This window comes from Notothenia rossii (genome assembly GCF_949606895.1).
Source record: "Notothenia rossii genome assembly, chromosome: 3".
In the NCBI taxonomy this organism is placed as follows: Eukaryota; Metazoa; Chordata; class Actinopteri; order Perciformes; family Nototheniidae; genus Notothenia; species Notothenia rossii.
In genome coordinates, this window is record NC_136901.1 from 63,774,023 (window position 1) to 63,790,922 (window position 16,900).

At 41.8% G+C, this 16,900-nt stretch overlaps 2 protein-coding genes across 2 annotated transcripts in view; both read left to right on the forward strand.

Moving 5' to 3' along the window:
* Positions 1-9,712, forward strand: part of LOC307033001 (centrosome and spindle pole associated protein 1-like) — a 23,834-nt gene extending 14,122 nt beyond the window's left edge. The window contains exons 13-26 of the mRNA XM_079671270.1: positions 1,029-1,184; positions 1,385-1,534; positions 1,671-1,814; positions 3,960-4,073; positions 4,273-4,339; positions 4,804-4,930; positions 5,083-5,133; positions 6,137-6,276; positions 6,672-6,797; positions 7,084-7,124; positions 7,222-7,282; positions 7,919-8,028; positions 8,125-8,263; positions 9,060-9,712. Of these exons, the coding sequence (XP_079527396.1) occupies positions 1,029-1,184; positions 1,385-1,534; positions 1,671-1,814; positions 3,960-4,073; positions 4,273-4,339; positions 4,804-4,930; positions 5,083-5,133; positions 6,137-6,276; positions 6,672-6,797; positions 7,084-7,124; positions 7,222-7,282; positions 7,919-8,028; positions 8,125-8,263; positions 9,060-9,232 (1,599 nt within the window). The 3' untranslated portion in view covers positions 9,233-9,712. The remainder of the gene's footprint in view (positions 1-1,028; positions 1,185-1,384; positions 1,535-1,670; positions 1,815-3,959; positions 4,074-4,272; positions 4,340-4,803; positions 4,931-5,082; positions 5,134-6,136; positions 6,277-6,671; positions 6,798-7,083; positions 7,125-7,221; positions 7,283-7,918; positions 8,029-8,124; positions 8,264-9,059) is intronic.
* Positions 9,713-14,262: 4,550 nt separating this feature from the next.
* LOC307033002 (zinc finger MYM-type protein 1-like) lies at positions 14,263-16,396 on the forward strand (the record flags this gene model as incomplete). The annotated part of the gene is made up of 2 exons (XM_079671271.1): positions 14,263-15,439; positions 15,846-16,396. 2 exons carry the CDS (start codon positions 14,263-14,265, stop codon positions 16,394-16,396), a joined length of 1,728 nt encoding a protein of 575 aa, XP_079527397.1.
* Positions 16,397-16,900: the final 504 nt, after the last annotated feature.

Consider the following 16,900-nt stretch of genomic DNA (forward strand, 5'->3'; position numbering starts at 1 on the left):
ATTTACAGCCTGCACTACAACATGAAACATTTGAAACAGGGATATGTTAATCAAAATATGGTCCCTGTAAAATAGCTGCTCTGCTGACTCATTTGCTCATTTTCAGTCTACAAAGAAAAATGTCAAGTTTTCTTTTGAAGTGAAAAGTTAACCCTAGCACCACAGCATGGCATCAATTGTTTCTGTTGTATCTTTTAATATACTGTCAAACCTTTACTTGCCCGTTGTGGATTGTAGTTTTGACACATAAACGCAGGTCTCAAATAGATGCCGAATGACTTTTTTAATAAGGATGTGTTACACATCTTTATATTTTAGATACTCAACAATTCAATAGTTCAGTTATTTGAGAAAACTATGAGCAACAACATTTATTTTATTCAGATTTACAGCAAAAGGCTTAAAAGGTAGTGACTCCGCTTCCTCTTAGAAGCAGTCATTCATTCAGAACATGTGTTCCAATATCCAACTCATTTAGATTTCTTTGATCCTCCAGCGTCCACAGATCAAAGAATAATAAAAAAAAGGTTTAGAAAATCAGAGGTTGTTGATATTGTTATGTGAAGTCAAAGGCTCAATGTCTGCTAACTATTGATCAAACATGGTTGGATTTGCTTGTTTTTCTTACTTTGCTTGATACCAAAGAATTGTCCCAGCTGTATTTGTTTGTTTTTCTTCCCTTTTTGAAATGCCAAAGCGCTCTTCCCTGACGGCCAGGTGCATTTCAAGATAATAAATAGAGGTGTTGTGTCCGTATGCCAGGTGCCATTAATCCTCGGTTGCCGTAAAAAAAATCATTTTTTACTTTGTCTGAGCCAGATCAAAAGAGTGATTCATAACTGAACTGGCTTTTTTTTTATTTTTTTTATTACAAAAATAAACAGGAAGTTGTGCAATAGAAATGAAAGGCCTATTACTATCTATGGTTGAGTTTAGTGATAGAAGCAAATAAAAGCCTGGACTTGTAAATACAGGTTTACAGCACTGATGTCCTCAGCAACTGCTTAGTGACAGCTTGATTTGATTTGTCTCTACTGGTTTTGAATATCCTCATGTTTCTTTTTCTTGCAGGTTTCACCCCTGTCGCCACCCCTCAGTTTGCACGAGGCAGCGTGTTCTCCAACCAGCCCAGCCAGCAACAGCTTCACGAGCAGGACCAGTACAAAGCTTACCTCAAACAGCAGGCACACCTTCAACTCCTGATCTCTCTGTCTAGAAATAAAGCTTGTGGCTTGTAGACAAAAGGAAACTAGAGTTGACCAGAATAAAACAGAAATAGGTTTATTTTGTGCCTTACTGGTTATTTGGTTCCACCTATAAGTAAAGGTTGTTTTGGAGTTGGGTTGATGGATTTCTGTTGTAATGAATCTGCCTTTGTTTCCAGATTGATGAGAAGATGCTCAAAAAGGCAGAGGAGAAGGAACAGATGAGGCTGGAGGAGGAGAAAGAGGAGAAGAGGCTGGCGGAGCAGAGAGCTCGCATCCAGAGGGAGTACGACGAAGAGCAGGAGAGGAAGAAACGCAAGGAAATGGAGGTGAGGAGGGTACACACTTATGTTCAATAACTGCTCTTGATTATTGAATATACAAGACTACAAGAGGTTCTGATAAATATTTGCGCTTCATTAAAGGTTGCTTAAAATAAACAAATGTTGTCTCTTATTGTCTAAGCTAAAGGCGAAGAATGAAGAGCTGACTCAGCTGGCTGAGCAGAGGAAGAATGACACAGAGAGAAAGAAGAAGGAAGCGGAGGAGAAGGAGAGGGAGGCGGTGAGGAGGCAGTACGAGAGGGAGAGGCAGGCCCGGGTGGACGAGGTGAGTTCACTGACAGGGAAATATTGTAATTATTATTAAGATTTTGGAAAATAATGATCTCATTTTTTTCAATTGAATGACTTTGTACAGGTCCTTGAATTTGTGATTTGGATATTTCTTTCATCTATATTGCCCTTTCAATCAAATGGTTTTCCTCCTGTGGCGCCTATAAGTGAAGGCTGATGTATAAAGAGATGATGACAAAATGGTAAAAGACAGTTGTACACAACAGAAGCCCCTGTGCACATTTTCTATTTCACTTTATATACATATCTATGTTTTATTTTATCCTTTATCTAACATTTTACTTTTACATTTTATCTTTATTTTAATGTTTTAATTATTATTATTTATTTTTTATTTATTTTATTCCCAATTTCACCTGGGAAGTATTCTGATTATTGTCCACAAATGCTGTCATTAATAAACAATCTAAATGTCTGTTTACAACTATGAGTGTTATAAACGATGAATTACACACACATATATATATATATTAATGCTGTCAAAATTATCGCGTAATTAATTTTTTGAATTAATTGAGTTTAAATATTTAACGCATTTAACGCATAAGCAGAATGGCCCGCCCCATACATCCCAGCAGTGGCAGCGCCATACCAAGAAATGGCTTAGCCCCACCATGAAAAATGATGTTAAAGTAAGCCAAATAAAGTCCGCCAACTCACGCGGAGTAAATTGCACAGACAGCAGTTAGTAAGATTGATTTCAGTAGTCACTTGTCTGGAAATACTGAAGACTAGAAACTGTTTTGAAAACCTTTGTCACGTAGTGATCGTCTTCTCAATAGAACATCTTTGATAATGTCTTCTGGCCAATCAGAATCAAGATAACGGCATGGTATTGTTGCAGGAAGTCCTGACGGAGCATACTTTTGCTGTAGTACATCTCTATATACATCGATACAACATTACGTGTTGATAGAAATCAACACGTAATGAAATAAGACCCCACGGTTTGATGATTGATAGGTGTGTGGGCTGTCTTTCATTTTGACACACAGAACAATGTTATAATAAACATACATACATACTGTATGTTAAATGGATATATCCACCTTCTTTCATTTATCTTTCCATTCCCACAACAATATACATAAAGAAATTGCATATTTTGGACATAGTTCGAATGGTGATTAATCATGATTCATGATTAATTAATTTTTAAGCTGTGATTAATCTGTTAAAAATTGTAATCGTTTGACAGACCTAATATATATACCGTAATTTTCGGACTATAAGGCGCACCTGAATATAAGCCGCAGCAGCTAAATTGAATGTGTACATATATAAGCCGCACTGGACTATAAGCCGCAGGTGTTTTAATGTTTAATTACCATATGTAAGGGTTCGTGCACAGAGGGGATTGTCGGGAAAGAGATGGCTGTTTGAGGAAGCTCCCATTTATTAACATTTCAACAAACAAGTTGCATATTTGCATAACGTATTCAAGTGTTACTATTTAGTGCAATAGTAGCTACAGAACATGTACTGTGCTGTGTAAACTGTACTTTATCACATAGCGTTTCAGACACACAAACTTTTCAACTTTCAAACTTAAACGGTGAGCTCCCAGCGCACGTACCGGCAGTGATCTACAGCAGCGGTTTTCAACCAGTGGTACGGGGACAAACTGTCTCGCTCTCGTAATGTCTGTCTGTCTTGCTCTCGTTCTGTCTCTCGTACCACTCTCGGTTCCACTTTTACTTTTGCGCGCTACCTGTCTCACTCTTTTCCGGCCTCCAGCTTTTCCTGCTGGAACCCGCCGCTTAAAGGTAGGGGTCCGCGGACCGGCCATAGAGCCCATAGAGTTAAAGGTTAGCTGTAAAAATCCATAGATTAGCCGCACCGTTATATAAACCGCAGGGTCGAAAAATCGGGAAAAAGGCGCGGCTTATAGTCCGAAAATTACGGTATATATATATAAATATATAATTCATCGTTTATAACACTCATAATATAAAATGATATATATAAATATATAATTTTAATAAATGCTAAACCAGGGGATTCTAAGTAAGAGCAATTTATTTCACACTAATCTGAAACACTGTACAGTTTATTCCCCATTAATGCCGTCTTTTAGCCGCTCTTAATATTTCCTATTTGTCGATCTGTGTGTCCTCAGGTCTACAGGGAGCCCTCCCCTCCAATCCCCGCCCTGCAGGGGAAACACGGACGACAACAGTACACCCCCAGACCCCCCACTGTGGACAGCCAGCAGTCCTCTGCCCCCCTGTCTGTGAGTCTCTCACACACTGAGCAAAGACTTGGTGTCTTGTGGAAAAGAGGATCTGTTTTCAGAAACCTTTCCTGGAGGTGTTTTCTCCCCCTTTTGTTTGTAACCTTTATTTATCCAGATTGGTCCCATTGAGATCATAGATCTCTTTTTCAAGGGAGACCTTTTGGTATCTTTGTTTTTCATGTTTCCTCTGTTTCAGGAGCTCTCGTTCTCGGGCCTGCAGTCCCCTCCTGTCCCCGCCCGACGCAATCAGCTCCGAGCCGCAGGTAAATAAATAACCATGAGAATTATTAATTATTATAAGGTCAAATGTTTGACGATAATTTGACACAAAACAATATTATTGACCCTTCAGGTACATATGACAAGTAATGTGCTTATGATAATGAATGATTCATCCTTTATCTGTTACCTGTATCCTATAAATTATTGCTAATCCTTTTTTGGAATGTTGTTTTATTTATATTGTATTTAATTTACACTGTAACTATATAATTCCTTTTGAAATGTATAGACTGTATATATTCTATTACAGGTAGCACAACTTGTTCCACTTCCTGGATCATTGCCTTAGTGTTTCACCTCTGTGATATTATCAACTAGTTCAACTTACTGAGAATTGGTGTTTTAGTGAAAACTCTGTTTCAAAAGTGTGTGTGTGTGTGTGTGTGTGTGTGTGTGTGTGTGTGTGTGTGTGTGTGTGTGTGTGTGTGTGTGTGTGTGTGTTCAGGTGACCAGTGGGAGGTGTACAGTGAGCTGTCAGCGCTGCGCCGCCAGCTGCGCAGTGAGCAGAAGCGTCTACAGGACCCTCTGCAGCACGGAGAGTGGGAGGAGCCAGAGTCTCCTCTGAGTGACAGGTCAGTGTCACACATAACTCACTCACTGATAGCTCACTCCACATAGATATACCTGTAGTTGGTGATCAGTTGCTGTGATCAATTAGATAATTTAAATCACTTTTTATCCTCAACTTGTTGTGCTTTTTATTCTGCTGTTTTATTTTACATAGAGCGGTGAAGGAATATGTCCTGAACAGTGATGGGATCATTACTCATAAAAAGTAATGTATTACATATTACTCATTACTTTAAATAAAAGTAATATATTACTTTACTTCGTTACTCTCTACATAAAGTAACTCGTTACTCTTTACATTACTTTAGAGTTACTCAGCAACAGCCTATAGCCAAAACTTAAAACTTAGCCCTACATGTGCACAATTAATATTGCAATAAGGAAGACATAACACAAGTTAATAACGGGGAAAATTCTAGTTTTTGCTGCTTGTTCGGAGTCGGCACTCACTCATCATCATCACTCTGGGTTCGGGGTCTTTAGCTACTAGCTTTGTGTTAGCATGTTGCCTCTGCAGGTGCTTGGAGAGGTTTGATATTGTTGTGTTTGCAGTAGTGCACCTTACCGTCACATTCCTGTCCTTTCTTCTGACAAATTTAAAATAATGGGCATACCTCCACCCCTCGAAAGTTATAGCTGTTGATGACTCTGTCTCAGTCTGCAGCTCAACCCCTGTGACAGCTGTTTCGCGCAATGTTAGTAACTGTAGTGTGATTATTGAATTTATAACAGTAACGCGTTACATTACTCCTTTACCGACAAATGTAATATTATTACAGTAACACCCAACACTGGTCCTGAAACCCAAAATTAATTTTGAGAAATTAGTCTTGAAGTCAATTTTATTTCAATGTGTTTTCTTTAGCTGCCTTAAATAAGGACTGTTGTTAAAACAAGCTAAAGAGAATTTAAAGTTTTTTCTACAACATAAAATAGCTGTTAGTTATTCATTGTGGTGATTGCGCTTACGCTTGAAAATCACAAATGACTGTTAATATGTGGAGATTATCCTGCTGTACAAAACGTGTGTTTGCCACAGAGATTATTTTCTGCAGTATTCCAAAATCCACTGGAAAAGTCCCGTTGCTTTTAGTTTAGGGAGCCATTTCCAATGTACGGGTCAGCCTAGCAAAATGTGTCATCACTTCACAACTCTATTGAGAAATTATTGAGTACATTTGTTTGTGTTCCTGTCTTTATTTATGCAGACAGCGGGAGCGCCCCCCGGTGGATGTGTTTGAAATGGCGAGGCTGCGGCTCCAGGCTCCGGTCCGAAGGCCCAACTCCAGAAACCCGGAGCCTAGAAACCTGCAGCGAATCCACGACTCCCTTCTGCTCAAATACACCGGTAACGCACAGGCTAACGCAGCGTCCACACGGCGGTGTGCTTGTCTGAAACTCGACCAACAAACAATCATGTGAATCTCCCGCCCCGGAGACACAAGCACGCGGTTTGATTGGATAGAGCTTGTACTGGCATATGATTTGATTGGCTGACGCTTGCGCCGAAGCTTTAAAGTTGAACATTGCTAAACTTTTGAAGCGAGCAACGCGAACAAAGCGACGCAACGCTCCCAAAATGCAGTTTGGCAAAGCGTGACGTCACCCCATTCAAAGTGAATGGGCATAAGCGTTGAAGCTTCAACGCACGCCGTCGTGTGGACGGGCCGTAACAGGGTTCATTAACTCCACTACAAAACAACAGTGTTATCATTGACCGGTCTGTATTTGTGTGTGATGCAGACGGTGAGTCCAGGCTAGACTTCAGTGAGGTTCCTAAACTGGAGGAGGTAGGCATGGCCAGCCGGAGGAGGCGGGGCTACAGGGATCCATATCAGCAGAGCAGCCAGACGTCTACAGCGGAGGACGGTAAGAGCTCCCACAGAACTTTGCAACAAAATTTTGCATGCAGTACGATTAGCACTTGAGTCATTATTAATTTGACCAGAGCAGAAAAAAAACCAAAACTGCATCAACAAGCTTTAACACTGAACTTAAGTTAAAAAAATGTAAAAGAAAAAATTATTCACACCTGTGACAATATGCTCGTTTCCTTATTTACAGAGGAAGGTCACATGTTAATGCCATTTAACTCGGGTCTATGGCAACTGATATATCTGATTAATATTTACTGTAAGTTTTTGTCGTGTTGCAGATTATTTTGACCTGTCCCCATTACATCAAAATGAATATTTGGTAAGTTATTTGGTTTGAATCTTATGTTATATTAACTGTAATAACTGACTTGTAGCTTTAGAGGTGGATTGGGAACAGAGTTGTGTTTCTGTTACAGAGGAGTGCTATGGGGGGGTCTGCCCAAGGATCACTGCTGGAGTCAGAGAGCGCTTTCATCGGTAAGACCGTCATTCTGCAGAACTCCTGATGAAAGGATTTGTACTGCCATTAGAGTAGTTTGAAACTTACAAGAAATGTTTCCTCCTGCAACTTGCGGTTCAGACATTTGGAAAATAGATTAATCTAAAACTAGTTTGGTGGTTTTACAGTACAGCTTACTCTATGAGGGATAACTGATATGTATCTAACTATTCAGTACCAACATGTGAAGATACAATGAGTGGGATCTGCTTCCTGTAAATGTAAAAGTCAAAGCCGGCCCTCCTGCATGGCACCACAAGTGTTATGGTGTTCGTCGCCCACCTCGGTGCACACTTTCCGTCCTCTTGTTGTTTTGCCTCGCTGTAGTTCTTGGTTTTTTGGCACCGTCAGCTATTTTCGTATTTTCCTCTTGGACTTATGTTTACAATCTGGCACCTGGTCGCTTCATTTATATAGAGGTTGACACCAAGAAATATCCCAAACACAGCAAAATAAAAAATCCAGGGGGAGGGCTGCAAGGTCTCTGCGGATAGAGACAGAGCAACACACTTCTGGTGGGCAATGATTCCCTACTTATTGTGCCCTTTCAATTTTAAAGTAGAGGAGTGGAACTAAATTGCCTGGGACTAATTTAGCTCTTGTTGTGTGTTCAGACCGCCTAGGTGAAGCCTTCCCAGTCCCACACACCCCCGAGCTGGAAAAAGCCCCCCAGCTGTCGGCCAGGGAGAGGAGGAGGCTGGCCAAACAGCCACAGCGCACACAGGTACTTCACACACACAAATTAATGAATTATGGAAGATACAACTTAAGATTTTCTTTAATCACAGAGTTTAATTATTGTGTCCTCTGCTTGTTTCAGGATGGAGCTTCCAGCCAACATGAAGCATACTCTGCCCACTCAGGGGGAAGATTGCAGCTGGAAGTAGAGCCCCGGGGCGATGGGAGGAGCTACAGGGCAGCTCAACTCATGGCTCTTAGTCGTCGTGGCAACACAGCAGGTACTTCAAAGTCTGGTGTTTGTTTTTTTTAGGTAAATGCAGAAATACTGATTGCTGAGTTTTGTACTCTTGCGACAAAACTGCAAAGCAGTTTTCCAGGGCTAAAACATATTTGACATAGATGTCTGAATAAAAAAGGGCTTTAATGGGTTTCAAAGGCCCAGGGGTCATTAAATACAGCAAACACAACTTATCCACGAAACTGCTGCTTCTAGTTAGAGGAAAAATAATGTTCCCATTTATTTAGATATTAAATACAGTTCAAGGAGTGTGACGAGGTAGGTACCTATTATCCTTTTTGGAGTTTTCTCTTTTCTGAAGTGTGTTTTGTAGGTTTTTGTGCATGTAAATGGTCTGCAAAGGATAAAATACCAAAGTGTCCTCCAGAGGGAGTTACTCTCTCCCCCCCCCCCCCCCCTGCCTGAAACGCCTCCATTGGACTCCTTAGTTTACTTCTGTAACATGGTGACATCGCTATGTAACACTCACGCTTTTATTGGCTAGCGCTACACATTGTACGTGATAGGCTAAGCTAAGGGGCGAAATATCTATAAACAGTTGACCAATCACAACAGAGCCGGCCAGGTAACCAATCAGAGCTCTGGTTTCAGACAGAGGGTGAAAAGAGGTGCAGCAGCACAGGCAGTATGAGAACAATAAAGAGCTTTTTGAACATTATAGCATGGAGACATGTCACAGTAGAGGCAGAAAATACAAAAATGAACCTGAAAAATGATCATAATAGGGCCCTTTAACTTTCAGCACCCCTCTCTGTCTCCCTGTTCCCGTTCTTCAGGTCCAGAGGATTTATCCGACGACGACTGCTCCCCTCCCGGGTTTTCTCTTCACAATGGGAACCGTAGAGGCTCCGTAGACACGGTCTCCATGGATCCCTGGATGTGGCCAGGAACATCAGACACTCTGAACTGTTTGGACCAACCATCCAGGAGGGAGCGCTTGGTGACGTAGCGTTTTGTCACCACCAGACGGGAGGTGCCTTATTCTTCTGGCTTCTTATGCTAACACGGCTGTCTTTTTAAATCATGAGATCTGTGTGGTTTTCACTCACTAGTGCTGTGCCCATTCAAGAGATGCCTTAAACAGTACAGGCTTAATGCTGGGCCATCGTTTATCCAGCAGCGACAGTGACCTGCAGGACAACATGCATAACTCTCTCTCTCTCAGGTCCCCAGCACTACACCTGTACACACAAGAGTGCAGGGGATCAGGTGATTGGTCCTTGAGGTATGCAACGGACAGACAGAAATTCATCATAGTCAGATAAGATGGCTTTCTGATGGATGGAAATATGAATATCAATATGAACATCGGAAAAATAAAACCCATGGGTACTGTGTTGAATAATTGTTTACGTCTGAGACATCGGATATCTGATGTCTATTTTATAAATTATTAAATTATGTCTTAAATAAATTATTTTTAAATATATTAACTGTTAGTTTGGGTTCTTTGCATCCTTTGGAAATTAAATACATCTATATCTGTCAATAGCCTGCTCTATGGCAAATAATAAATAGCTGTTTAAATCTCAAAATGTGCAAAATTAAATCAGGAATTAGAAACCCTGCATTCAAAAATAGTGTTTCCCCATTCATTAATCTGTGTATGGCAAAGCAATTTTCATTTTGTTTTATAATACATAGTAGTTTGATATTTGTATATACACAAGAAAATCAATACCACTGCACTGTCTTTGATATAAGATATGTCTAGCAGTTACGTTTAGCATAAAGCATATTCAAATGTTTACTATCCACAACAGTAGTCGGTTGACGATTAACTCTCAAGTGAAAATTATTCAAATTTTTAAAAAAACATGCAAGCAATTTTAGTAAACTGGAGCATCAACACTTGCAAATGCGCTACTGGGTTTAAATTATATGACAATCATGTTTGAAAAGTAATGACTGCTACGGAGTCATCTGATTTATTTGGCCTTGTTTAAGTCAGAGCTCTGATACATTCAGTTTCAGTATTGTCAATTTGAGATGTTAGCATATAGCGCTAAGCATCGCTGTAGACTCAGTCTTCTGGTCTAAGTTGTAGAGTATTTGGCGCTTCCTGCTGTAAAACACTTCCCATTTCCCAGGGTAATCTTGAGCAGCCAGTGCGAGCAGTCCTTCCATTATTCAGTGTCTGTGGAGCAGCTCCGCGATGTGTCTTGCAATCACAGCCTGAATCATTTCTTTTCTTTGCTCCTCAGTGGAAGTAAAGACTCATTTAAGGCTGGGGTTTTGTGTGTGCAAAGCCTACATCACCTATTACTTGAACAACTGGAAACTAAACAAACAACTGATGTTGTATTATTATGGATATTGTTGCGTCATAAAGACGAGAATACTCATCTTTTCCGCCATTGTGTCCACCAATCATGTCATTTTCCCTCCATCTTTCTTTGTCCCTCTCAGTACCCTCCCTCTGTTTCTCTCACACACACACACACACACACACACACACACACACACACACACACACACACACACACACACACACTGTCTTTCCTGCCTGAATGAGTACCGTTTCTCTCTCGTTCCATCTGTCTGTATGAGTGATGACCTTCTCAAGCACTGGATAGGAAAGTGGATAGAAGCCATCTAAACTCTGCTACGTCCCCATTACTCAACCAGACACCCAAGTGTCAATATATATATATATATATATATATATATATATACACACACACACACACACACACACACATCCCACTCAGCATTACAGTGACACAGTAAGGCCACAGCAGAATAGCATGTATATTAACTTTATCCAAAAAATGTATTGTCCAGGGAAAAACCTCCCCACCTGGTTGAAACTATGTATTGCTTTAAACTCATTAAAGCAATACACAGTACAAAACTCAAGTGGAGACCAATAAAGAACTTTTTTAACTATCTGCAAGCTTTTAAAAAAAACAGCTGCTTACATGACACAACTTTGGCGAGGGAGTGAACCAAACTGTATTGCAGGGAGTAAAACCAAAAAACTGAAAGGCGCTAAAATGTTCCGTAGAGCTAAAGGGAAACTGCAGAGATGATAGTTTGTTGTGCTCTTGGTGCATCGTTCACATAAAACCATAAACTAAAAGTGTAGGTCTGTTAAGGCCTCGCCCTTTCTCACAATGTTAATGAAAAGTGAAAATATGTTAATACAGCCCCTTCTGAAAATAGGGCTAGTACTTTTCCGTAATCGCACTGTCAAGGAAACCCAACTGAAAACAAAGCATCCTTGGGGGAGGTAATTGGTGCGGCTTGAACATACTGATGACATTAGATTTTATTTCCACAAGACTAACATTTTAAATAAACTAAAATATCTATTATATAACACCAAGATAATTTTACTGACTCAAAGCCCTACAGTACACTTAGCTGCTCGTGTACATCTCTTTCATTTCCCACTAATGTATGCAGACACATTTTGATCAAAGCCTGTAAGGCCTTTCTTTATATTTCACTTCCTAATAAAGAACCATGCTAACAGAACCAGACAGACCCCCACCATTCTGGCTCTCTTTTACACTTCATAGAGGAGTATTTGATTAAGAATATATGTTTTGTGTACACACGTCCTCTTAATTGACCAGTGATGGCTTCATTGCCACTGTACTGAATCAGAGTGTTTACATGTATGTCATTGCAGAGAGAACACAGCGTATGTAAATGACTTCAGTGCTCGCGGTGGACAGCATGGAGGATCCCATTCATTCTAGTCAGCTTTTTGAATCCTTGATAAGGCTAATGAATGCCATAGCTCACTTATGCTAATCAGTCCCTTGAATTAGCCTGCCAGTGGAGTGGCCTATTAGTGGAGATCACAGCGTAATGGATGATAATACGTCTGCACGGCCCACAGCCGTCTGGGGGAATTTCTGTTTTTTTTTTAAAAAGTGTTTGTACAGCTCTTTGTGTGTTTTTAAAGGAATGGCCGTGCTACGAAGCATAAAAACACATACAAAGTATTGTTTTAATTATGTTCACTCATTAAATGTTTGTTTTTTTTACAAGAGAGGTTCATCATTAGTTATCGTTTTAAAGAATGATCCATCTGTTTAGATTTTTAAAATGTCATCAAATAACCAGAGTTCCAATTGGCTAGATCAGTGGTCACCAACCTTTTTAAGCCCAAGATCGCAGACCTCGGCCTAGGTGAAAGGCGAGATCTACCTATTGCAGAATTGAGTGAAAAGACGGCCCAGGCAATGCTTCCAATTTGAGGCCTTTTATATAGGCTAATTGCATCTGAATTACTGTTACAATGAAGGCTCCATAATCAGCTCACGGCATATAGGCAGGGGTAAAGTGCTATTGGGGGGCGGACCTCACCTCCTCTAGGGGGGTCCGGGGGGATGCTCCCCCGGGAAGATTTTTTTTTAAATATTGAAGTTGAAAGCATCAATCTAGTGCACTTTGAGAGCAACATGAAGAGTTCTATGGATACCTCTCTCAGCACCCATATGAAACAGAACTGTAAACAGATTTTCTTTTTCTTTATGGATATTTTACAAATCACTCCCCTTTTAAACTGCATTCTTGTTTTACTGACATACTGTATAGTAGGCTATTTCATACCTGTTTTTCATGTATTCTCTTATTGTTTGTATAACTATAATGATCATATGAAGGTGTGCCGCGGAAATAATCTTTTGAATAATTTGTGACAAAACCGTTCTAAACACTCAGAGAGTCCTTTAGCTCACCTGAGCCCCTCAGTCTGACAGGAGACGATTCTCCTCCAGCTTGTTGTGGTAACAGCTCCTTATGCCCGTTAGTTAGTTAGTGCAGCTAGCTAACCAGATGCTAACATCACGGTCCCCGCTAGCACCGGTCCCTCTCTCTCCCTCTCTCCGTCCCTCTCTCCCTCTCTCTATCACACTAAATGCGCTATTGCCACACACACAGAGCCGAGCTTGAATGACACAAGCACACGTGTATTTCCATGCAACTCTCTGATTGGTGTGGTGTCTTGCCTCTGTTGCGTTCAGTGAACACGGCAAATTACAGTCCTGCCGTTGTCTCTTGTGTCATGCATAGACGTCGGAACTAGGGGTGCGGGGGGTGCGGCAGCACCCCCTCCCGTCAGCCTCAGGAATCACAGGATTAGCCTACGTTAAAAAAATAAAAATAAAGATTCTGAATTTAAACTCAAATTGTCTGACTTACATGTATTTCTTAATACAGATCTTTTGATGTGATATGCACCCTGCCTGGCTCAATACAGCAGCCTGGCTGGCATGGCATAGCTGTTGCTATGCAGACTGCATCTGACAGCTCACTGTGACGTTGGCCTATGTGTAAAAAAAAAAAAAAAAAAGTAGCGGGAATTTTTTTTATGTTTGCTGTGTTCGCGGCTCTCATTTGTTTTTAGCATATGCATAGGCTACATGATTTGAGTTCAACTACGCCAGCTAGAACTAGCCTATGTCTCAAAAACGAATTTCAGATTTTTTTACAAATCCGCCCGACCCAGCTAAACGTCCGAGAGAGACACCTAGAGGCTGTGTGCCAGCAACCGGACAGCAGCAGCAGGCAGCCGAAGGGCCCGGCGGCCCTCGGCCTCGTCCTCCCTCCCCAGCGCCACCACCAGCACCCGGTGCTAGCCAAGAAGAGGCAATATCATGCAAACCACCACAGGATTACAATTTTCCTGCCAAGAAGTTGGGTGAGAACTTCACTCGTTCCTGCAAGGCCGCCTGGTTCAGAGAGTGGCCGTGGCTGGAATACATCGCGGTCAGTGATGGCATTGTGTGTGGTGTGTGCAGGTCAGCTGTCAAGCGCAAGTTGGTCGGGTCAGAACAAGCTGACAGTCCGTTTTTGAAAGATACGGGCTTTTCAAACTGGAGAAAAGCAAAGGAGAAAATCAGAGACCACGAGAAAACACACATTCATTTAGATGCGACTCAAAGATTGGCTGCATTGAAAACTACGCCAATTAATGCGCTTTTGTCTGAGGCTGCTGCTAAAGAACAAATAACAGCCCGGAAAATGCTGGAGCTCGTTTTCAGCAGCGTGAGATTCCTGGGGCGCCAGGGACTCCCTCTGAGAGGAGCTGCAAATTGGGATGGGGTGTTGTGGCAGCTAGTGGTCGAGAGGGTACGCGCTGATCCTGACCTGCAAAACTGGATGAAGAGGAGGGACAATTGGATGTCGGGCAGCATCCAGAATGAAGTTCTGGAGCTGTTTGCCCATGACATCCAGAGGAAAATCGGAGCCAAAGCATCCGAAAGTCCTTTTTTCGGCTTAACTGCTGATGGGACCACCGACGTCAGTGGAAAAGAACAGTTCTCATGCAGTAAACAATTTGCAGATGACAATCTTGAAGTCCAGAATTTCTTTCTGGGCTTTTACAACGCTCCAGACACAACCGCCGAGATGCTTTTTCTGTGCATTAAAGATGTCCTTGTTCGGCTAAATCTGCCGCTGGAGAAGCTGAAAGGCTACTGTTTTGATGGAGCCAGCAACATGTCAGGGAGGTTCAAGGGAGTGCAGGCAAGATTAAAGGAAACATGTCCTGACTCCTTGTTTGTCCACTGCGCAAACCACTCTCTGGATTTAGTGTTGCAAGAAGTGGCAAAAGAAGTGCGCCTTGTTGCCGATACACTGAACTTTGTTCGGGAAGTCACAGTTGTGATTAATGATTCAGCAAAGAGAAAAACGTTATACCAGTCTCTTTTTGGATGTGGAGAAGTGATCAACCTGCTTGCCCTGTGCCCAACTCGGTGGTGCGTCAGAGTTGTGGCACTGTCACGGTTGCTGGCATGCTATGGAGAGATGCTGCAGACATTTAGGACCTTGGAGAGTGACAGGATTGTCAAGGGGGAGACGCGTGCCAAAGTGGCAGGATTGCTCAAAAAGGGCACCACTACGCGCACAGTCTTTGGTTTGTTTGCCTGCGTTACCATGTTTACGCCATGTGAATCCGTGGCTCGGTCACTGCAAGGCACCAAAGTCACAGCCCTTGGATCAATGGAAGCTGCCAAACTTCTTTGCCAGCGACTGAACACACTCAGACAAGATGACACCTTCGCTGACCTTGTGGCCAAGACCAAACAATACACAGAGCGCTACAACTTGAAGCCTCCTCATCCAGTGCGCACCAGCAAGACCCCAGCGCGTTTTCGCCATACAGCGGAGGAGGAGGAACGGGAGTTGGAGAACGAGGGTAAATAAATAGGCCTAAATAAATAAATAAATAATGCCAACAGTATTTTAAAATTAATCATAAAGCTCATCGGTCTGTAATGTTGAAAGAATGCAACAAATACGCACACAGAGCGTGCTCTCCAGCATTTGTGGACAGATTTGATCTATCCATAGAAAACGATATCATAGTTCATAATAATGTACTACATCCATGTACGCTTATTTGCGAAATTAGCCTGCAATTAATAATTCATTACAACGGTATCAACTGACTAAATAACGTATAGGCCTACTTTCATAACAAACCATATTCATAATTTGAATTTAAATTGAAAATTTAAGGTTGACCCACCCAGCTTAAATAGGCAGCCCATATGGAAACTATTTGTTGGTTGTTGTTTAACTGTTATATTTAACTATTAAAGAATATCCAAGCCTGTGGAAGAGGGAATTGTTTGAGGCCCTGGACTTGGTGCGCACAGAGGTGGAGCGGCGCTTTGACCAGGAAGGACTCCGCGTAGCTGCAGGGCGAGAGCAGGCAGTTCTACAGGCGGCCCAAGGGAAACGAGTGGATGTGGGTTCCCTGGAACTGACTTCCTTTTCAAGAGAGCAGCTAAGCCTTGAGCTGGACATCCTGAGCGACGTGTGTAGGGGGCGAGAAGTGAAAACCATTCAGGATGTATTGGCCATTCTGCACACCTTGCAGCCCCAATCTCGCTCCATGCTGTCGGAAGCGGAGAGGCTCATAAAGCTCTGTCTGGGTCTGCCCATTTCTGTCGCGGCATCCGAGCGCTCGTTCTCGGCGTTGCGCAGGTTGAAAACGTGGCTGCGCAATACTATTAAGCAGGAGAGACTCACTCATTTGGCCATTATGAATGCGCAAAGCGGCCTTCTCGATGAATGCGATGTCTCGACCCTGCTTAAAGAATTTATCAGCAGAACAACGGAGAGAAGGTCTACTTTTGGAACAGTTTAAAAGCCCTTACGAGCGCAAAGTAAACCGTTATTTTTCTGAATGTTCCATTAGGCCTATGTTCGTAAAGGCTGTATTATTCTGTTGATTTTCTGAATGTTGTAGGCCTATGTTATCGCCTATTAGGCTACAGTATGTTCCTTAATAAAGGCTTGATTAATTCATTAATTCATTTTGTTTCATACATTTTCGTAACAATTAAGATGCTGCGTGTGTTTATGTAGCCTATATCTGTTATGTATAGGCCTAGGCTATTAGGCCTACGTGTCGAGTTCGTTAATCATTGATAGTGTGAGTTTCCCCCCCGACCCTCCCAGCAAAAATCCCGCACCCCCCCCCCAGAAAATAGTTCCGACGTCCCTGGTGTCATGATGAGGTTCACGTAAAGCACGGTTAATGTATTATATTATTGAGGTGTCTCAAATATACGTTAATCAAGTGGCACCTGCTAACGGGGTGGTGGATGATAGGTTTACATCTAAAAACGTATTTTTCAAACATTATTTT